Source organism: Lepidothrix coronata, unplaced genomic scaffold, assembly GCF_001604755.1.
Source record: "Lepidothrix coronata isolate B3197 unplaced genomic scaffold, Lepidothrix_coronata-1.0 Scaffold108, whole genome shotgun sequence".
In the NCBI taxonomy this organism is placed as follows: Eukaryota; Metazoa; Chordata; class Aves; order Passeriformes; family Pipridae; genus Lepidothrix; species Lepidothrix coronata.
The window spans coordinates 3,036,318-3,058,375 of NW_016690288.1; the positions used below are offsets into that span (position 1 = coordinate 3,036,318).

General features: G+C 47.3%; 1 protein-coding gene across 10 annotated transcripts in view; it reads right to left on the reverse strand.

Annotated features, from left to right (window-relative positions):
- Nucleotides 1-6,162: 6,162 nt before the first annotated feature.
- GTF2IRD1 (GTF2I repeat domain containing 1) overlaps nucleotides 6,163-22,058 on the reverse strand; it is a 72,206-nt gene continuing 56,310 nt past the window's right edge. For 6 of the 10 annotated variants that reach the window (XM_017824095.1, XM_017824090.1, XM_017824091.1 and 3 more), the window contains 9 exons: nucleotides 20,417-20,600; nucleotides 19,671-19,699; nucleotides 18,830-18,928; nucleotides 14,415-14,462; nucleotides 10,517-10,594; nucleotides 8,492-8,684; nucleotides 8,040-8,077; nucleotides 7,208-7,344; nucleotides 6,163-6,424 (listed from right to left, as the gene is read on the reverse strand). In XM_017824095.1, the coding sequence (XP_017679584.1) occupies nucleotides 6,350-6,424; nucleotides 7,208-7,344; nucleotides 8,040-8,077; nucleotides 8,492-8,684; nucleotides 10,517-10,594; nucleotides 14,415-14,462; nucleotides 18,830-18,928; nucleotides 19,671-19,699; nucleotides 20,417-20,600 (881 nt within the window). In that variant the 3' untranslated portion in view covers nucleotides 6,163-6,349. The remainder of the gene's footprint in view (nucleotides 6,425-7,207; nucleotides 7,345-8,039; nucleotides 8,078-8,491; nucleotides 8,685-10,516; nucleotides 10,595-14,414; nucleotides 14,463-18,829; nucleotides 18,929-19,670; nucleotides 19,700-20,416; nucleotides 20,601-22,058) is intronic. The other 4 variants (XM_017824089.1, XM_017824092.1, XM_017824094.1 and 1 more) reach the window with 4 other exon arrangements.

A 22,058-nucleotide genomic window follows, 5' to 3' on the forward strand; every position in this document is an offset into this window, starting at 1 on the left:
TATCTTATACACTAAATTGGCCTGGAGTCTTTTTTTCTCTGAGGTCTCTTAAGGCAACAGCACTTCTAAATGTAATCAGCATATTGCAACGTTATCTTCAATTATTTTGCACTCAGGTCTGTTGACATTTTGCCATGAAAAAGAAGGGGTTTTTTTTTGTACTGGTTGAAACAGAAGACAGATTTACTGATGCAGACATCAGCAACATAACCAGCAACTTAAAATGAGCCATTCATGTTAGAAGAGCAACTGAAAGGAAGCTCACTACCCATAGACAAGTTGGATGCACCTCTTTCCAGCAGATTTTATAATCCTTTATAAGACCTTGAGCATGCAGTCAGCTCTCCATAGGCTGACACCAGCCAGTGTCCTAAAGCTGGAGTTTTCCAAACTGGCAAGGTAATGTTGCACCATTAGAACACAGAAGAAATCCTGTGCCACCACAGAGCAGAGCAGTGATGGTGCTACATGTGGGGGTTGTTTTCTTAGTTCACTTCACCTGCTTGGAAATGAGTTGTGTTTATTTAGTCAGAGAAATGTGGAAAGTGTTTTGGAGAAAACTTTGCAGCAGTACAGGAGGAGAGATTGTGATCACAGGCTACGCAACTGCAGTTACTTCTAGGGGCTTTCCCAGGATGGGCCATGCCCTAAGTGCAGCAGCCCCTCACTGGTGGGTGATGCTGGATTGCAGCCAGTTGCACAGATGACTCCCTGACCCTCAATGAACCATTCCCAGCACCCTTTCTCTCCTCCTTTTTGTCTTAAAAAGCTCCTGCCCATGCCCTTCTCAGAGTGGTATTAGTGTGCAGGTTAATGAGGAGCCTCATTACCCTCCAGTGACCATGCAGCAGCTAAGGCAGGTGTCCATTCATCTTCTTTGCTACCATTTGCCATTAGCAGGACAGGGCAAAGCAGCAGAGCTGCCTCCTCCCTGAGCCGCTGGCGGCAACGGATTTGCCACAGCCCTGTGTCTCCAAATCTGGTGGCAGTGATGAGATCCCAGCCTCTATCATGAGGACTGTGAAACCATTTTAGTAAGACAAATGGTCTTGCCGGGGATGGCCTATCCCTTCTAGGAATGCCCATTTCATAATCTTATTGGGAAAAATACTAATAAATAAATTTCATGATGCCTCATGGAGCTTCATTCCACTTAAACATCACCCCCCAAAAAACCCCACTCATGAAAAGTCTTTGCATGAGAATGCTCCAGTTCAGTTCAGCTACATCAACCTGCCTTTATACCCCATAGACCTGCAAATCTGAGTGTGAGACAGCTCTGCAATACATTCATTTTACAAAAGACTTAGATACTCCACTGGCAGCTTCTCCATGAATTACAGCACTGCAATTCCATCCCTCAATTGACCCCAGAGCCTCCAGTGTCACTGCTACCCACCAGCTCTCCCTGTCCAGCAGCACAGGCATATCAGTAGAGTTCCTTTCTCTGGATTAGGTAATCCTAATCAATAGAATTAACAGTCTAAACTGAGTGGTGTTTGAGCCATTAACAGGAGAACATAATTTGAGAAATGGCAAAGCACAAGTTATATACTAGTTATATGGGAGATAAATATATATATATATATACACCCAAGTTTTGCAAATATATATATATATGCAAAAAGTTATGTGGGGAAGCAAAGCCATTGTCTGAAGGTCACACAACTTGCAGACACATGAAATAAATGAAAGTCACTGTGGCGTCAAGCAGCTGCCACTCCTTGGAAAGGCTCCGGTGTGCACTGTGCTGATGAAAGACCCTGCACAGAAACCAGTGCTTCTCACTGGGACCGCAGAAATGGTATGGAAAAACATCCACCAGGCTTTCCTTGCATCGTCTGGCACTGGCATACAATGGACTTTAAAGCCTGCCATGGCCAGGCAGGCAGATGGGGGTTGACCTGGAGGGCAGCACTGAGCCCTGGCTGGAGCTGCCCAGGAGCTCCCAAGGCAGTCAAGCTGTGGCACCACCGAGACGGAGCCTCGCACAACACCTGAGCCTCTATTCCATTAGCTTTAGCCTTGGATAAGGAACTTGCTCTAAGCTGTGTAGGCTACAAATGACTACAGGTAATGTCTATGAAGTCATGCTGCTTTGTGAGTAGCTGGAAGGGGCTGGATACTGCGGAGAGGAGTGGATTGTGATGACTGCTGGGAAACAGTTCGAAACTTGGTTGTAGCTCAGACCAAGTCTTATTTTGGCATTAGCTGAACTCCTCAAAAATATAAATATAAATAAAAATTAAAAAATAATAATAAAAAAACCCAACAGAAAACCAAAACCCAATCAAACAAACAAAAAAAACACACAAAGAAGGAAGCAAGATCTTGCACTTCGGTGCATTATTAGTTTCCCAACCTTGCTGTAGTGTCAGGAGAAGGTGGTTTCTGAAGGCACCCACCAGCCGTGCTGTCTGCTGAGCTGCATCCCACAACCCAGAATTGCTCCAGGCTTCGCAAAGGGATTCCTCTCAAATGCCTTCAGGCTTCTGAATAAAAGCACAGATGCTGTTTATACTGTTCTCTACCATCTCGGTGCACTATATCTTTAAAAAATGATTTGAATCAAAGCTCTCATTCTTTAATTAAACTTCATTTAGCTGCCATCTGTCTTGGATCAAAATGGCTTCATGTTTTGCAACTCTTAATGAAGATTGTTATTGGATTTGTAAACACATAAGCAACACAAAACCCCCAAAAAACACCAAAGGCTTTGAAAAGTAATAAATGAGAAACACAGCGGAAGTGTTAAGATCTGCATCTTCACTCATCTAATTGTAATGGAGTGGCTCCCATTCAGCAGATAATCGCAATATACACAAAAAACAAGTGCCACTCTGCCACTGCAGGATCAAGATTAGGGAAGCTGTAAGAATTACAGCTGAGGGAAGCCAGTAATAAAGTAAATGATCTATCATTTTTCCAAAGTGGGAAGGGTCAGCGCTCCTAGGTCACAACCAAACACAGGCATCAGGGCAAGAGTTTCCCACTTCAGCCATGGAAAATGGAAGTGGATATTGTGGCCCTTAAACTACTCAAAATTACAGCAGGAATCACTGCTATTCAGTCCGCAAAATATATCTGTTATAAGAACCCAGCAGCCTCAAAACCCAGTCAGGGGAACCTGGAGGTGCCAGGCGGATGCAGGGTTCCCTGGCTTAGCATACAGGGCAGGGCACAAGCTGCCTATTAGAAAGTGGGGCTTGGGGATATGCAGAGCTCCATATCATGGATCAGGAAACTTAGGGAAGAAAATCTGAGCCCAGAGCTTTGGCTTAGCCCGTGCCGGAGCGGCACAGCCAGCCTTCCTCTGCCCCATCTTGCTCACCAGACTCCAAGCTGAGGATGCTGAGGATGCCAGCAGGAGAAGAGTCTCCTTGGTCAGTTTCCACCCCCCTCAACAATTTACAGCCTTTATGGTTACATTCAGCTCTCTGAATCAAATCATTAGTTCCCAGCACAGCTCCCATTCTCTAATTTAACTCCATAGCCTGCATTCACCCCTGCCTTTTGGCAGCATCATTAGGGCCTGTATGAGCACAGTGCTTCAGCTCCACCCCACCAGAGCCTCTGCTTGAGGGACGCTGGGATGGGCAGCCTCCAACATCCCCATCATTACTGATCTGCACAACTGCCTTCGGTGCTCTGGCATCAGACCTTTATGTTCTTCACAGAAAAAAAAAATCAAAATATAATGAGTGTGCTCTCTTAGGTGACACCGACTCAGTGGGATCTGACCTGTGAATAAGCCCCTTTCAGACATTTGGGAAGAGAAAAATGTATTTTTACCTCTGAATCATGTTTCTTTGTTTCCTAATTGAATATGCTGCAGGTTTGAGCATCAGGCAGAAACAAGACTCAGATTTTGATGCCAACTGCTCAGATGTAAAACTGTATTTATAACTGGGGTCACTGATACAGGCTTTGCCACCTTTGTGCACTATCCTACATTTGTTTTGGATTTTGTTTATCTCATGTGATCATTTACATCTAACTCTAGAGCAAATGCAAGTCCAGAGCCAGGAAATAAAACTGCAGCTGTCTTGAAACACTTCTCATGGCTAGGCTTCGCGAACGAAGATTTGGGAAGGCTCTATCCACATTTGTTGCAGGCACGCTGGTGGCTTATGAGGCCAATACGTGACAGACATATCCGATTGCAAAAGGCACAGCAGAAAGACTCCTTAGGTGGTGTATTCTGCAATTTACGGTTCTTTCTGCGCTGCCTTTTTTCCTCAAGAGTGATCCTACGTGTGTTCTCGAAGGAGACAGCTGCGTTATAGATGGTGTGTCTCCAGGCCTCCCGATTTGAGGCCAGAGTAGACTAGTTGTGGTGATCAATATGGCCAAGGCTGAGATGTTGTTTCAGGGAGTCCTTGTATCTTTTCTTCGGGGCTCCTCTCATGCGGCAGCCAGTGGCAAGTTCACCATAGAGTAGGATCTTAGGGAGGCGGTGGTCCTTCATCCCTGAGACATGCCCTGCCCATCGCAGCTGCGTTCTCAGTAACATTGAAACACTTCTACTCACCATCAAATAACACTTCTACCAACCGTCCGAAACTCTTCTTTGGCCTTAAGAGACATGGACTCAAGCAGACCAAAAACATGTAAAACAAATAAAGCATGGCATTGCACTCAGAAAAACTGTAATGAGTGACTTTGATCCTGTGTCCACCACAGTCCACCCGCTGGCAGACCACAGCTGCTGCTCTCATGGCAGGTTTGCTCTGTGACAAGGCTCTGACCCATCCTGCATCCTGGAGGGACACCCAGCAATGGTCACCCCCCCAGTGATGCCATGTATTGCTGCTTGGGATGACTCCAAAGTTACAATCCTCTGGTGGCTCATGCTGAGCTGCATTTAACTACACCCAAGCCAGGATGTTTCTTCTTGTTGGTTTCTTATGCCAGGATTAGTTCCCACCATGTCTCACCTGTGCATGGCTCTCAGCAGGCATAAAGCACAAATTAAAAATGTGCAATGGTTAGTCAGGGCCATTTGCTTCTGCTGCCAAACTCCAGAGGTGGAATATACAAGGCAGAAATTTCAAATAATATCCCTCAATTTATTGCCTTGTTTCTTATATGGGGTAAAGTGGCCCAGGGTGTGTGGAGGAACCCAGGGGTTTCCCCAGATGCCCTCAGCATTGCCACTTGCAGTGGCCAAGCAATCTGGAACCTGTGCAGCCTCAGCAGGATCAGCCTGGAGAGAAGGAAGCGCAGGGGGGACCTTCTTGCTCTATACAACTACTTAGAAGGACAACTAACTAGCCAGGTGGGGGTCGGTCTCTTCTCCCAGGTAACAAAAGGAAATGGCCTCAAGTTGCACCAGGGGAGGTTTAGATTGCATGTTATGGAAAAGTCTTCACCAAAAGGGAGGTCAGGCATTGGAACAGGCTGTCCAGGGAAGTGCAAGAGTCACCATCCCTGGAAGTGCGAGAGTCACCATCATCCCACTCAAATCCCATTCAAATCCATGTGGATGTGGTTCATAGGGATGTGGTTTAGTGGCGAACATGGCAGAGCTGGGTTAATGGTTGGACTCGATCTTAAAGGTCTTTTCCAAATGAAACAATTCTGTGATTCTATTGAAGGAAATTCCTCCCCCATAAGGCATAAAAGCCTCCCAGAAAGCCATAGAGCCATAGAATGATAATCATAAAATCATAAATAGTGGAGGACTTCAATGGATGAAAATCTTTTCCTGGTTTAGACTCTGGTTAAACTCATGCAACCCAATGCTTCTGTGCCTTTCCAAGACCTGGGATGGCAGGAGGCTGGAAGGGAAGGCTTGGGAGGATCTCACCTCTTGGGAGGCCTGAAACCTCCTTCCTTCTTAATGCAAATGCACTTCAGCTCCAGAGCCGACAGGACTCATGAGTGCAGGTGCCTGATGTTCAGAAGGGCTGGTTCCCTCTCCTCTGTCACCACTGCAGTTCGGTACCACTCCTTTGGCAGCTCTGTACATGGATTTTTACAACTTTGATTTAAATTAAATGAAGCATTAAAACATTTCAGACCTCTTGACTTCAAGCACTGGTGACACTACGGATTTACTGAGCAGCCAAAGCCTGACAAGGTCTGTCCAGGGGTGCCCTTCTGCCCTTACTCTTACCTATAAATGCTATTTGTCAATACTACATGTAATAAAATAAGTACTTTTAAGAGCAAGGCAACACTTTTTATTTTTATTTAAAAAGGCCTTGATGGCAGGAATATAGTGTAAAAATCATTGGAAAAACTAAAAGGCATTGATACATATTGGAATATACACTTTTTACATAAATTACATGTATTTATTTATTTATTTATTCTCTCATTTGAGGTTCTTATTCGGTATTGAGGTCTAATAGTTAATAGGTCCTGGGATCTGGACGTTTAGACCACCATAGTCTAACATGTACATGTTCATGGGCCATTGCTGAAAGAGAGAAAAAGGGAGAGAAAAAGAAGGCAAAAGTCTCTGTTAGGACACAACACAAAACCATGCATACATCAAACCTCTGACATGTTTCGACACCAGCTGTTGCTCCCACTTTCCAAGGAGAGGAGAAGAACCAACCCCAAATCAAAACACCATTGGCAAACTTGACAAAAAAACTTCTAAATTTGTATTTCTCTTGCTCTTTTGGGGGGGAGTTTTATTTTGTATCATCCACAACCAAAGCCAAGCCCTGAGGGAGTGCAGCAGTATGCATCTCCCTGATTTGTTTCCTATTTTTGTGGGTTTGTGGCATGCTGAAGCTCTGCATCACTCCCAGGACCGAGCTGGAGGTACACCCGGCACAGCTCAGATCATGGGGAACCACTGGGTCCTGCCAAGAGGCGCTACAGGCCCGAGACGATGCCACCAGCATCTGTGTCTTAACCCAGTGGGGTGGGAGAATTTGCCCGAGTCTGTGTGCAGCTCACGTGTGGCTCCCACTAAAGCTGAGCACCCCCATGGGACCCAGCAGGGATGTGGGAGAGCCCCAGGCGGTGGCAGACGCTTTGGTCTGCTGACCTCCCTCAGAGAAACCCAGCAGGAAAAGGTAGCCCCACAGGTGTGTCCCCTTCTTTGCCAAACCTGCTTGTGCCATTTTACATCACACATAATAGTGTTTGTCAGGCAGAGGGAGGTGGTGACGGTTCGAGAACAAAGAGCAGCATCCAGAAGCAGAAAGATAGGTAGGCAGTAACCCCCCTAATATTTGGAAGGCTTTACCACAAGTGAGATCTGATTTGTTGATGATGTAGACTCCATATTGGAAGAGGAGGAAGAGGAAGACGAGGAAGAGGAAGATACCAAGTTTCCTTCAGAGATCCTCTTCCGCTTCCGTTTGGGAACACTGATGTCTTTCTCTGCAAGGAGAGAGGAAAGGCGTGAGGTGTCCAAGCCCTGCAAGTGGCCCCTAAATGTGGAGTCTCTTCCTGCTGCTCTGACCTCGCCTCCCACAGAACATCTCCCCACAGCAATCTGCTCAGCCTCCATGATCTGGCACAGAGCTGCCAGCTTTCCTCACATTGAAGGCATGCTCTTGCTTGCCAGATCTCCCTTCTCTACAAAGCCACCTATTTTCATAACACTAATAGGATCATAATTTTCTCTAGGGTTGCTAATTCTGACACATTTGATTAAAACTGGCTGAGATTTATTGGGGAGGATGGGACAGAGAGAGAAACACATTCCCAGTGATCACAGAAACCTTGTTTCCTTAGAAGTTCAAGTGCTAAACAATGGATCAAATTTAACCAGTGAATAAATTGCTCATGGTGAGTAAATTGCTAATGGGAGAGAGATAATCACATCCTCCAGAATATGCTGGAAGTTTGAGACGAACAGCCCAGTCTTCCTGCAGCTCACAGAAGTGGAATCATTTAAGAGGATGGTTTGCTAATGAACAGATGCTTAGCCTACTGAGGTAGGATCTTCTCCCCAGCCGGCCCTAGGGATGTGGGAGGTTTGAACACCACCTCACAACACCCATCCATTTTGCCTGTGTATTTTCTCTCCTGAAGAGCTGGGAAAGCCAGTTATGTCCTAGCCCTTCCCTTACCTGTTTGTTTGACCTCGGGGCAGATTTCAGCAAATGGCCTGTGGAAGAGACAATAGGTGAGTCAGGCAGATGCTGTTGTTTCACCCTGTGTGCCTGCCCATGCTGGGACACAGCCCAGACCCCAACCCTGAGCTGCCTCCTCCAACACCCCTTTGCACGGAGAGGGGACTCAGAGCATCCCCAGTGTGCCCCAGAGGGAAGCAACCTGAAAGAACTCAGCTGGGTCTCTGAGTTTCCTGCCCCCATGTCATGTCCCTTCCCAGCATGATCATCACAAATTGCACAAGAAAGAGGGGAAAAATCAGCCCTGCTAACATTTTGCTGTGCCTACCCACAGGTGAGCACCTCCCTGCAGCACAGGACAATGTACATGGTGGCTCTGGTGGCCCTGTGGTGAGTTACCCCACTCGTGGCTGAAGAAGCAAAGACAACACAAAGCTGGGGGGACTTACTGGAGCTGGTTTATAATCACCATCCGAATGCTCTCCCGTGCCTTCAAGATCTTCTCCAGCCGATGAATGTCATAGGTATTGGGATTTCTGAACGGGATATCGTCTGGCAACCCAGTAACCTCCACGGCATCAGGACTGTCCCTGATGAGTTTATAGGGCACCATGACAGGCCGGTTCAAGCCCAGAGCCTCTCCTGTAATGGCAGAGCAGAGGACAGCATACCAGCTTTACCCCAAGGGGCTCCAGACCCAACCAACTGAAGGACCAAGAGCCCCAGGGGACTTTGGGATGCCATGGCTGCCATAATGCCTGACCTTTGCTGCAGCCACGCCCCACCCAGCTGTTTCACATCTACTTGCCCAATTTACTGTCTGCTCTATTAGCCTCCATTTAGAATTCTGCAGGAGCCTCAGGTGAGTTCAGAGCACGCCCATTGCTGCACTTACACCAGCAGCTGGACCAGCAGCAGCAGCATGAGAGACAGCCCAGGACAGGGAGCAAATGGGAGAGATTTGCCCATTTCCACTTCCCTCTAGGTGATCACTGGGGTGGATATCACTGCCATGCCTCATCATCACATCACATCACAATCACATCACTCTTGCCCATGTTTTTGAATCAGTTTCTCTCTTTGGCCTCCACAACATCCTATGGCAGTGAAATACCACAATTTAATTCCTTGTTGCATTAAAAGCACTTCCTTCTGTGCGATTAAACCTGCTGCTCACCTCTCCGGATACCCCTTCAGTTCCTACTTGGTGGGGAGCAGTGAACATCTCTCCCTCCTGTGCTGGTTCTTTCTGACTGTAAGAGCCTGTTCCCACCTTGTGTCTCTGCAGCCAAAACATGAGGGTGTGAGTGGCGCCTCAGCCACATTTTTGGCTTTCCTCACAGAAAGTTTGTCCCTGGAGCCTACCTGGCATCTTCTGTTCCATAAACAGTGCCAGGACCATGAGAAAGCAGGGATCTGCTGTGGGCTCAGGCCTCCCAAGGGTTGAATGGATAGAGATGCTCAGAGCATTGGCACCAGCCTCCTGGGGCGCTGTGCCCATAAGCTGGCACCTCCAGTGACACAAATCCACCCTCAAAGCAGCACACAGCCCTTGCTGCAAGCAGCACCCCAAAATAAACAGGATTGGGAAGGGTGAGCAGCCTTGACAAGAGGAGATGAGAAAGGACAGCAATGACATTCCCTACTGCTTTGCTATGAGTTTGGCTATTTTCCTTCACCCTCAGGCAGTTATTTTGGGGAGGAAGGCTAGACACCACACTGAAGCTGTGGGGTGCCACTGAACTGCTGTGGCCTGGCTGTGAAGCCCTGGGGACTCAGAGGCTGAAAAATAACTGCACTTACACAAGCTGTGCCCCTATGATGGCAAGGGCCAGCCAAGAGCAGAGGCAGCCCAATCTGCAGGGTCAAGATGCAGGGTCACGCACCCTGCGCTGGCTCCTACAGTCCCCCCACCCCCAGCTATTCCTGCTGCTCCTTTTCCCAAGGATGGGTGGAAGGAGAGGTTTGCTGGGTAGCACAAGGAGCCTGCAGATGGCATTTTCGAATTGTCAATACTCTGACCTCCTTTTCCACTGCAGCTTCAGCAAACTGTTCCCCACACATGCTGCATGTCAGGATGGGGTTCCAGCCTTGCTCTCAGCCTGGCAGGCAGGGGCTGGCACAGGGCAGCACACTCAGTATCTGGCTCGTGCCAGGTCAGGACATGTTAAAAATGCATCAAAGACTGACAGCAGACTGAACAAATCCTGCTTCTGTACTGCATTTTGCCATCCTCCTTCCCCTTGCCAAGGATGAGCTGTCAACAAGCAGGTCACAGTCCCACCTGCCAGAAGCAAGACACACGGATGTTCCTGGGGAAAGGCTGTAATGTGGAGCAGCAGGATGGAATCTGCGCTGCGGCAGCTGCGGTGTGCTCAGGCTATAAATAGAGGCCTTTGGTGGAATTAATTTTAACTACAGCTGCTGTCAGCAAAACCAGGCTCCCTCTGTGATGCATGCAGGCGGAGACTCACCGTATTTTTCATTGAAAAGCTCTTTCACTTGCTCTCGGAGAATCACCTTCTCTCCGAGCCTGTTGGCATCATCCTCATCTGCAAAAGCAAGGACAGGCATGAACACACCTTGTTTCCTTCTGAGCCCCTGGAAAACTAATCCCACTGCCAAAATGCAGGGCGGTGTCCCTGTCCATCTGCCTCAGCATGGCCTGGGGACACCTCAGAGGTGCTGCTCTATCCTTGCACCCTGTGATGCCTTTCAGAGCTGTGCAAAGCAGCTCTAAAATGTTGACAGATCTCCATTTGCCATGCACTGCCATGGCTGAGAGCATTTTACATCTACATTGAGGGGTGTATGACTAGAAAATTACTAGAAAAAATGCAAAGCAATGGATGCTCAAGCCCTCAGTGCCGTGAATGCTCCCACGAGTGACATCAAGGAACGAGAGAACACTTTTATGGCTAGGCTCTTAAGTACGGTATTGTTTTATAATATGTCATATAATCAGCTTGGCTTTACTAGCTTTTTCAATTATCCTCATCATGCTAAACAGTTTCTCCTCCATTCTCTCATTTCAAACGATGTGTCTAATTCAGTAGATTTTTACCCTCAGCTATTTAGCATCCTCAGGAGGCTCCAGGACAAACAAGTGGGGTCACTACAGGTCCCCTTCGATGCTTTTTTACCCCTACAGGTATAAAGTACCAAGTGAATGAACTTTATCTGCCTCTTGCTGGGGTCACCCCTCCAGTCCCGAGCCAGTTGTGATGTGCTGTGCAGGATCAGCTCAGTGGGGTCTCCTTCCCACATTCTCTTCTCCCAAAGAGAACCCTCACTGCACCCAAGGCAGGCACTGTCACCCTGGCTGGCAAGCCACTGGGTAGACATCATGGAATCCCTGAAAGGTTTGGGTTGAAAAGGACCTTAAAGACCATGCAGTTCCAACGCCCTGCCACAGGCAGGGACATCTTCCACTAGACCAGTTTGCTCCAAGCCCTGTCCAACCTGGCCTTGAACACTTCCAGGGATGGGGCAGCCACATCTTCTTTGGGCAACCTGTGCCAGTGCCTCATCCACCCTCACAGGGGGGAATTTCTTCCCAATATTCCATTTAACCCTGCCCTCTGCCAGTGTGAAGATATTCCCCCTTGTCCTCTCACTTGTTCAAAGTTTGTCTCCAGGTCTCTTGGAGAGAGTAGCCCTTAGGTACTGGAAAGGGCTCTAAGGTCTCCCCAGAGCCCTCTCTTCTCCACGTGAACACCTCCAGCTCTGCCAGCCTGTTTCCATGGCAGAAGTGCTCCAGCCCTTGGGGTATCTTTGTGGCCTCCTCTGGACTCGTTTCAACAGATTCAGGTCTTTCTTGTGTTGAGGGCCACAGAGCTGGATGCAGTGCTCCAGGTGGGGTCTCACAGTGGGTTTTTATAGCATCAAGGTGAGCCCTGTAAACCCTGGCATGAGGGATCCAAGCATCCTCTGCCTCCAGTCTGAAGCTATTTAGTTTCATTTTAAGCAATCACATGATTATGATTTTTGATTATTTTGAGCACATGAATTTTGTTTTGATTTTAAGCAAACAAATGGCTGGCAGTTTTGTTTTAAACGCAAGGTGAAAACCCATCGCGAGTCCCTCAGCATGGGACTGAGCCCAGCACTCAGCACCCCTGGCAGAAACAACCCCATCCCACACCTCGGCCACTCTGCTGCTGCAGGTGCTGGAGAGAAGCTGGCACCCTTAAACCTCTGCACTCTGCTACTGCACAGTACAGCCTCAAAAAAGCCTCTTCTCCACCTGGAAAACAATTGTTTTGCCTTGATAAAACTAGGAAAAAACAAAAAGACATTTCTGCAAAGAAACCCCAGGGCCAAGTTGTGCTTCAAATCCAGAAAGGGCAACAAAGCAGCTTGAATGGCATGGAACAAAAAATAAATAGAATAGATGAAACTTAAAGGTTGCCAAGGAGCTCTGATTTCAAGGTGATGCCTTCCAGCGCTGCTTCAGAGGCTGTGGCAGGCGAGCAGGGGCCAACCCTATAGGCTCCCTCTGTGACTTCCTTGTCATCGATGCTCAGTTTCTGGGCTGTATATACACACCCGTGTGGATGTGTAGATGGTAGCAGACAAAGAAACACCAAAATTCGGTGTTCTCACTCATGTAGTTCTCTGGGACTGAAAAATGAAGCAGCTCTTTCCTTTCCGCTCATGCCCCAAGCGATGTGAGTGCCAAAAACAAGATCCCAAGGGGTTTTTTCCACCTCGCAGTGGGCAGTACTCATGAATTCCCATCTAAGGACACAAACAAATATGAAAAACCTGGAACTGAGCATGCATAACAGAGAAGCCAAAGAGGAGGCTCTGCCCAGTGGCGTTGCTTCCTGGGGACCTGCCCCTCTGTCCCAAGGCAAGAGAGATCTCCATGTCCCTTTGACTTTACCCATTCGGATTTGGGAATTAATCAACTCAAGGAAGCCACTGCTACTCCTGAAATGTGCAGAGTCTTTCCCATCAAGCAGGTTTATCCATGCTGCTGGCTTCAGCTCTGTGTTATCCTTTTTTTTTTTTTACAAAAAGTAGCCAGTTGATTAACCTTTTTTCCCCAGTCCTACTTGCCTGAAGCCAGGAGCCCTGGCCTCCATAGGCACTTACATCCATATGGTCACATTTTTAAAGCACCATTTGCTTTTTTTCTTTGTCAGAACTTGATGTTTCTTTGAAAAACACCAAGTTACAGTTAGTAATTATTAAACTGGGCTTTAGGTGTCTGCTGTTGGACAACAGGATCCAAATCACTGCCTATTCTTCTAGTGACTCAAAAAACCCACACAAAACCAAATCCAAGGTATCCCAAGGATAAACAATGGTTCTGTGTTCATGATGGCACGTGCAGAGCCTTGATCTTGGCAGTGAAGCTGCAGCATGGCCAAGCACGGTACCCAGTGGAGCCTTTCTCCTTCCCATGCCACCAACGGCATCCTTTGAGTGCTGCTCCAGGCAATGCCCCTCCTCCACTGGGCCACTGTGCATGGGGTAAAAACCTTCTGTTACCAAAACACGTGTCATGAAGCCTGTTTCATGAGGAAAACTGCCACTGCCCAACACATCCCACTGAAAATGTGGCTTAGATCCCTTCTGCAGCCATTCCCAGACACATCAAAGAAACACCCAGCCATGGCAGGATGCTTACAACAGCCAGGATCTGGCCCTTACTCCTAAGAGAATTCTTTCCACCTCAAGCTTCCATGGCTGCAATTCAGTTATACCCCTGTGCAAATCCAGAATAAACCTGCTGTCTTTACTGAGGCTATTCCGCAGTAACTCAGGTTTAAATGCAGTTAGAATAACCTCAACACATGTATGTTTTTAAAATGGAGCTATAAACTTGACACCTAGACACACAGCCAGAATTCCAGCTGGTTGCTTGCACTACCGCTGGATCTGCCTTGCCCTGCCACAAGTACAGGCAGGAGAGCTCTTCCTTACTCCTGTACATTAGTCTACATCTTAAATCCCCCAAGCCTTCATGGCTACACACCAACCTTGGCCCAGAGTGAATTAAAGGAAAGCAAAAACCCTCCAACCCAAATCCATGCAAGCTCTCTGTTGAATGGTAAGTGGATTTTTAACAAACTAATTGCTGGGACACATGGATGAGCTGAGGAGAACATGGCAGAGTGGTTTGGCTGGAGCAGAACTGGCTCTGATGCCCAGGGACTACAGCAACAGCGCTTAGAAATGCAGAGAGAATAATAACAACAATAAAACACTGTATCAATCAGTTTGGAGTATCACAGGGAAACAGAGCAGAGAGGAAAAAAAATACCTGAAATTTGGGGGGTTTGGACATTTTCATTCCCATATTAAAACGCAAGTGCATTTCTTGTCTGCTACCATCTACGATGCATCAACTGAGCTACGTACCATTCAAGGCAGCGTACGCTTTTTCCAAGGATGTTATCCGTCTAGGGGCTACAGTGCAAGTTACCGGAAGACAAAAAAAAGAAAAGAAAGAGAAAGAAAAAGAGAGCCATGAGTGCTGCAGCTTGGTTTCCTGGTCACAAACTAAAGCAAAACCCAGGACGACTCTGTCCCTAGCAGCTTAAAATTCCTCTGGTCCTGAGGCCCCTTGGCACAGAGACACTTTTGGTAGCTAAATAACTGCTGGGTGAGCTATTTAGTGGTGAGCTGGGCTCTCTGCCTTGCAGCAGCACCTGCTTTGTTTGGAATGTGTCTGAGCCTGTGAGCATCCCTTGAGATATGCTGCACTCCTGGGCAGCTCAAGGTCCACACATGCCCAGGGATGCACGGTTGAATGGCAGCATTTATGGCATGTGCCAGAGCAGCAGCAGCTGTGCTGCACGGCTGTTCCAGCACCAGAGGAGAAAAAAATCTGAGGTTAAAGCAGATGAAAAGCAAACAGGGAATTTGTGTCACTTCTGCAGCAATGGGGGAAAACAGGAGAAAGAGGAGCCCCTAAGGAGAGGCTGGTGCTTGCCACTGACTCTAAAGTGACGAGTGATATCAAAAAGAAATTAATTTCCTGGTGAATAGCTGCAGGGACAGGGCTAGGGCCAGGATTTGCATGATGGGCAAAAGGAGGAACGAAGCGGCTCATCCCATTGAAGTCACAGCCACAGGGACAGCCAGTGGGGAAGCTGAGGCTGCAGCATCAGGGCAAGGAAGGGGCTCAGTGGGGCGGCTCTTACTGCCAAGCTGCAGTGCACTGGCACTGGCAAACTGGAGGGGACTGGGGAGAGAGCAGGAGTATGTGTCCAAATTTTCTTAACAGAGGCATAAGCAATCTGAAATAAAATACATATTCCACATTTCAAGGAGGCTCAGGAAAGCAACCACTGCAGCACAGTGTTCTGCTGCTGCCCTGTGTGGGGGATGACAACCCTTCGGTTTAGTGGCACCAAAGGAAGAGAAAAACATGGGGTTCTGCCCAGGGCAATTGCATGCACTGAGCTTTGGGCACAGACCTCAGACCATCATAAGCTGGGACACTGAGCTGGGCCCTGCACCCCTGGGCTGCAGCAGGACAAATCCTGCCATAAGTGGTTGCAGCACTGCCACTCGCTGTCACACAGCAGGATCACTGAAAATAAGTGGTGCTCTCTGCAGCCTGGTCTCCCAAATCGCTGGTGACAGCCTGCTTGAGTGGGCACCCTGAGGGCAGCACCCATAGCACTAAATGCTTATCACAGGGAAAGAGATGCAGATGGATTATGCTGACGCTGGGAAAGCCAAGTTAGAGTCCAAGCCAAGAGGGAACAAGGTCCTGGCATGACTTCTGTCAAGGAGGAATGGAGACAGGAGTGCAAGAAGACTGCAAGCAGTGAGGTATAGAAACATATGGCAGCATCTTTCCAATATGGATCAGAACCAGTTTAGGAAGGGCAGTACTGCATTTCCTTTGGTTGGCAGCAACTCAAAGGTTTTTGCAGCATTTGAGGGGAAGATTTCGAGACACTGTTATGAAATCATGCTGGTTAAGAAAGATAATTAAAATTTTCTTGTCCTGCTAACCCACACGTGCTGAGCCTTAACCATGGGAAGCATTCCACCAGGCTCAGGGCCACAATGCTGTGAGGTATGGACCGCATCCCAAAGTGCTGGACCACAGCCAGGATGGAGCAGTACTCATCTCACCCTGTGATAAGCACCCTGAAAAATGGAGTGGGGGGGTCTCTGAAAGACCCAGTAGGATATAAGGGTGGTGGGAAGCAGGAGGGAGGTAAGAGCAAAGTGAACATGAGTGTTGGGATGAGCTGGGCGATGGTGCTGCCTTCTTGAAAGTGAGAGGATGCCAAACACACAGGCAAATGGGAAAAGCAGACCAAAATTAGGGAAAGAAAAAGGTGATTGGAATCACAGACAGGCTTTGAAGCTCCAGACCTACTCACACTATCTGCTTGAATTTTCACCTTCAGACTAGAAACAGTGAAAAATAATTCACCCCGGGCCTGGCTGCTCCCACGAGGGATAAACAGGGCAGAGGGGTAAAGGGAGAAGCACATGGACCTCAAAAAGCAACCTGGTGATGGAGCAAGATGCGCTCAGCCCCATCACTGCTTTCCTGTTTTCTTTTTTTTCTTGCTAGGAGTTTCTAATGCAAGGCACATCTCATCAAAGTCTTGAGGAGGATTGTGCTCTTGTGATTAAAAAAAAAATATCTAAAAAGGATGCCTGGATGTGTGGTTTTTTTAATTAAAGAACACTGCCTGCCCTACTTTATTAATTGGAGTATGGGAAATAATCTATCAGGGTGGTAGGGAGCTTGGGGAATAGGACAGATGTAGCTGGTGTACATTTTCAATCAAAGGACATAAAAATTAACATACAGAAAGATTTTTTTTATGTGTGTGCTAGATTACTTATGCTTGATATTTTTTTTCAAAGGCTCATATTAAGCCAGTTTTGTATCTCTGTGCCTCAGGAAAGAAAAAGAGAAAGGATAAGCACAGTGTTTATAGCACTGGAGCTTTACCCCTTCTCACTCACTCCTGTTAAATGGTGAAAGATCATTCTGCTTTCAAAAAGGGGTTTTGAAGGTCTTTTTGCAGAGCAGAGACCAGACGTTTTTAGTCTGGAGAAAAGACACTGGAAATCAAAACAAAAACGTCTGGATGCCAGGAGGATTGTGCTTCTGGGTTAAAGCCCTCAGGGGAGTCACAGAGGTGAAGTGTCGGTACCAGTGGTCTCAGGGATATTGTCCCATCTTTGAGAAGCTGCAAACCTGCACTGTGGATGGATTTTTTTCCAAACACCAGCCTCATTCCCCCCCAAATCCACCTCCTTCTGCAAACAGCATCCCTGAAGGCACAGCACCCCCAGCTGCTTCTGCACCAGCAGCTCCCCCCATCCCCATTTCCCAGTAGAGGGGAGATACCACCTCAACAGATAAACTACAGATTATCTTGAGGTGCTCAGATCATACTGAAATCCTTTTCTCTGTTTCTGTTGCACTGAAAAAACGGGTGTCCACAAAAGAGAGAGATCCATGGTCCTGCACTTATTGGGAATGCTCTTTGCAGTGCAGGAGGTGCACAACTTTAAAGCAAATTAAATCCCATAATTTAACCTAAAGGCAACTAAAATCACTCCAAAGTGATTTTTTTAAAAATTATGGTAAATTTCCCCTTTTCCTTAACATGTGTACTTTTCATGTGATTTTTGGCCAAAGTGATCCATAAAACCCATTAATTTCCCTTACCTTTATAAAGTCACCTCCTGGGCTTTCCAGTTTTAGAGACCTCTGCAATACCATCCTGCTTGGGAGTAACTATTGCTTTCATTTTAACCCTCCTCTATGAAATAAAAGTGATTTTTATTGATTTTGTTTTAAGGCCAAGCACACTGCTGCTCATTTTACATGGCAGGGCCTCATTACACAAGACTGAGGTAAAAAGGATGCTCTTAAATTTAAATTTTTAGTGAACTATGGCTAGTTGGAAATCATTCATTTTCTTAAGGCAGATGAAAAGCGATCAAAGCCAAGGCAGTGAGTGTACTACTGTGTTGCCACCATCAACTTTCATGTAATGGCATGGAAAAGCAAATTACAGGTTAATTGCTGCCAGTGGGGATTTTTCAGGGGGGCAAAATACAAATAACTCTTTTCTCGAGGAGATATTCCAATAGTAATCTGACTACTAGAAAATCATTATAAGTCCTGGAATTGTCTCTGAAGATTTGGCAAGTATGGGAAATAATCTATAACAAATTGAGATGTCAAGTAAGGAAAACCCCTCATCTGTGACTCCTCTTATTTAAAACCTCAGTGGGAGGAGAGAGACTGAAGCACCGAGCCTGGCAGGGATGCTGCAACCTGCTGAGTCTACTCAGGGTACCACAATACACATAATAAAATATATCTTTAGGTTTGCAGAAGGGCCAGTCCATGGGGGGAGCATTCAGCTGGAGAAGGAGAGAAAAAAATGTTGTGCATCAAAAAGAAAATCAATTTCCTCTCCATCTCTATTTATCGGGCTGCATCTTCCAGTCAGGTAGCATGTTGAAGTATTTGCCTTCTGATGTTCTCCTTTGTTAATGGTGTGATTTGCGTCAGATCAGGGTCTCTTAATGCAATTACACTGATTATGGCTGAGGAATGGGAAGACAAGATGTGGCTGGAGGAGCAGATACATAACCATGTAATTCTGTGGAAAACAAGAGTTCTGCAAAACTCGTGTTTCACTGAGAACTCATTTAAGGTCTAGCTACAAGTCTAAGGCCAAGGTCTGCAGAGGTCTTGAGGCATCATTGGCTGGAACCTACACAGGGACACACAAGGTGAACACAAAGACCATGCCTGAATTTTTCTGACAGCTCACCTTTTGTTAGAGGTCTTTCTGCTGTTCCAAATAAGGGTATATAAATGTTTTCCTCTCTGCCATATTTGTCTTTCCTAAATTGTGCCATCGCCATGGAGGCTGGCCAAGGAAATGGAAAGCCATGAATAAAGATCACAAGGTTCTTTGCACCCAGCTGTGCTCTTCCAATAGTTGTGATTACAGACATTTAAAATCGAGACAGGTTTTTACCCACATTTCTGATGGCAGCTCTTTTTTTGGGGCAGCCTAGAAATGAGAGACAAAGCTACTGCGGGAATACACAGTGAAGGACAGGGTTCTGGGATGGTGATTTGAGCAGCTGTGTATGGAGTGCATCCCAGACACCCTGTCCTCTCTTCTGCCACGACTTCCCCAGTGTATTTGCACATGAAATTCCCACAAGCTGGAGTGGGCTTTCAGTGCCACACTGCTGCAGCCCAACATGGACCCTCGTGGTTAACCACCCCTTCCCATGACCCTCCCTTGCCACCAAACTTGCCAGCTCATTGCAATGCAGATTTATTTTAAGAAAACACTTAAGAAAGTGGGTGATTTCTTAAATAGAAAACAGATCCCTGCCCTAGATTAGCCCTTGAAAAATGCCATCATTTCAAGGAAACAGCAGCAGTACCGATGGGTGACGCTAAAGCCAGCTGTCTCAGGCAACAAATGCACCAAACAACAACAACAAAACCAAAGTGGAAAGCCCAGGAAAGTGAAGTTGGGACAACCTTTCTCCAGCTGATAAAATTATTGCTTGCCATCCACAGTTTACAATTCCCTGACCACCACTAAACACCTGGCAAATACATTGCTTAGACAAAAAGGCATCATCTCTTACCAGGTTTGGGGATAAGTCCTTGAAAAGGCCTGTGAAAAATAAGAAAAAAAGGAGATTTAAAATGAAATGGTACTGGGAAGCCAGCATGCCTGGACAGAACACCCTCCTACGGCCCAGGGAAGGTTGGGAATCAGCCTGTCCTTCACATGCTGTGGCATGACTCATGGGGGACCAGCAGGAGCTCTGTGGGGATGAGATCCCTGCTTGGGGCAGCATGTACCCTGTTGGTAAGAAGACAGGCAGCATGGTCCAGCAAGAGGGTGATGGAGCCACTCTTAAAAGTCCATTTTTTTCCCTGTGTCACCTTAGTGTGATACACAGCTAAAGTGCTTTTCCCCTCCCACTTGTGTCCGTCCCCTCTGGATGCGAAACTAAAAGGACCCTGCTACGAACAGGCAGTGCTAAAGGACTTCCCTGCACCAGCAATTATCTGCCTCATGCCTCCTAAAAAATGGGCTGAGAGTTCTCTGCTTGCACATCAATCGCACCGAGAACCTTTTTCTCCTGATAGTGCCTGCCCCACCATCTCCCTGGGCAGCAAGTGGGAGGAAAGAGCAGGAGTGTCCATTTCATGGTCCCCTCCTTTCTGTTGACCCTAGCTGTCAACTTAATTGCTGCCTTGGGGGGCTGGAGGCACTTACAGCATTTACAGACCTGCCCCACTGAGGCTACAAAGCAGAGGGTGCATTTAGGTGGGCTCCCTCCTCTTCCCCTTCATGGGGCAGCTGACACTGCTTGCCATGTACCTCGTCACAGTGAACTTGATTTTATCAGCAACAGCTAGTATCCTCTCCAGGTTTTGTGAGCCGAAGGTGCAGGGCTTCCGGAAGGGGATCCCAGGGGGCAGTCCCTCTATAATCACTGACCCTGGATTGCTCTTGATCCGCTTGTATGGCACTTGCACAGGGTATTTAATCCCCAAGGCCTCACCTGGGAGAGAAGAGAGTAGTAAGTAAGCAGTGAGCGTGTGGGATGCCAGGGATACCATTTCTGCCAAGGCTCTGGCTCCATCCCTACCCCACCAAGGCACGGAACAATGTGGGCTGACCTGCTTGAGGCACCAGGTCAGCATTAGATCAAGGACCAACATTTTCAGGCTGCCTCCATGATGGCAGTAGAGGGATCCCAAGACAGGCACACATGGGCAGCAGAGCTAGTGGGGCCAAAGAGAGGTATCGTCCTGCACAATGATGACCATGCACTGCAGTGGGAAGGATGAAAAGCTGCTGCTCTTTGCTTTGGGACATTATTTGGAGATAACTCCATAGGCATGTTCCCTCTCTAAGGTAGCTGGAAACATGCACAAGTCTTACCCCTGCCTAGAAAATGGGGTGTCCTGGTTCCTGCCAGGAGAGGGTTAATTTTTGCAGTAACCAGGAGGGGCCTTAGCTAAGACCTGGAGGTTATTAGGTCACAATGTTGCTTGGGTCTGTTCACCTGGTTGTGGTACCTAACCCTGCACAAACTCCCGTATATGAACATCAGCATTTCAGAGCAGGTAGAAGGATCAGCATTGCTGCTTTTTTGCTGTGTGATATCAGCTTATGACATGATAACATAAAAGGCAGTGAGGGTCATTTGGGATGTGTCTTCAGTGTTGCTCTCCTGCCCTGGCCTTCGATGCTACCTCAGGGAATTCCTTAATAATCATACCCAGCCTGTAGGGGGAACAAAAGAGTGATTTTCCTCAGCTTTTTACCCTCTTCTTCTCCTTCAGGCCTGTTATAACAGCTTTTGAGAATTTTGATTTCCCTCTGGATGATAAGGACAACATGTTTTTGTTGCTAAGTCTGCTAGGTCTCCTCAGTGCTGTCCACATCACAGTTAGAGTTACAAAAGAGATTTTTTAGAGGGTCTTTCAAAGATGTACCCCGAGGCTGGATAGTCATGAGTGGTGGGAGAAAATGGAAGCTCACTTCTGAACAACTACAGGACCCAGACAAAGTGGCAGGATATTTGAAAGAAGAAATGCTAGGGGCAGTTACAGAAGGATGCAAAGTTATGCAGTGTGCTGGATCCTGGCTACTACTTATCAGACACTGTTTGTCACTAGACAGCACCCTCACAGCCTCAGGAGGAGGAAAGCAGACCTACAGGCACTGTGGCCACTCAAACTGCAGCTGAACCAGAGGAACAACCTGTGCCAGTAGCAGTTGCCCCTACACAGAAGAAGAAATCCAAGACAAAATCAATTCACTTAGTAAGGGATGAAGAGGAAGCAGGGCCCTCAGAACAGGAGGAAGAGGTAATAATGGCCAGTCTTCTCGAGCGAAGATTTGGAAAGGTCATTAACCCTTCAAGCCTGCGCAGTGGATTTTTTAGGTGAGACACAGCTTGCGCTGAACTGAGCCCACCCTTTAATCCTGAGGTTCATCTGCCGGGGCCGAG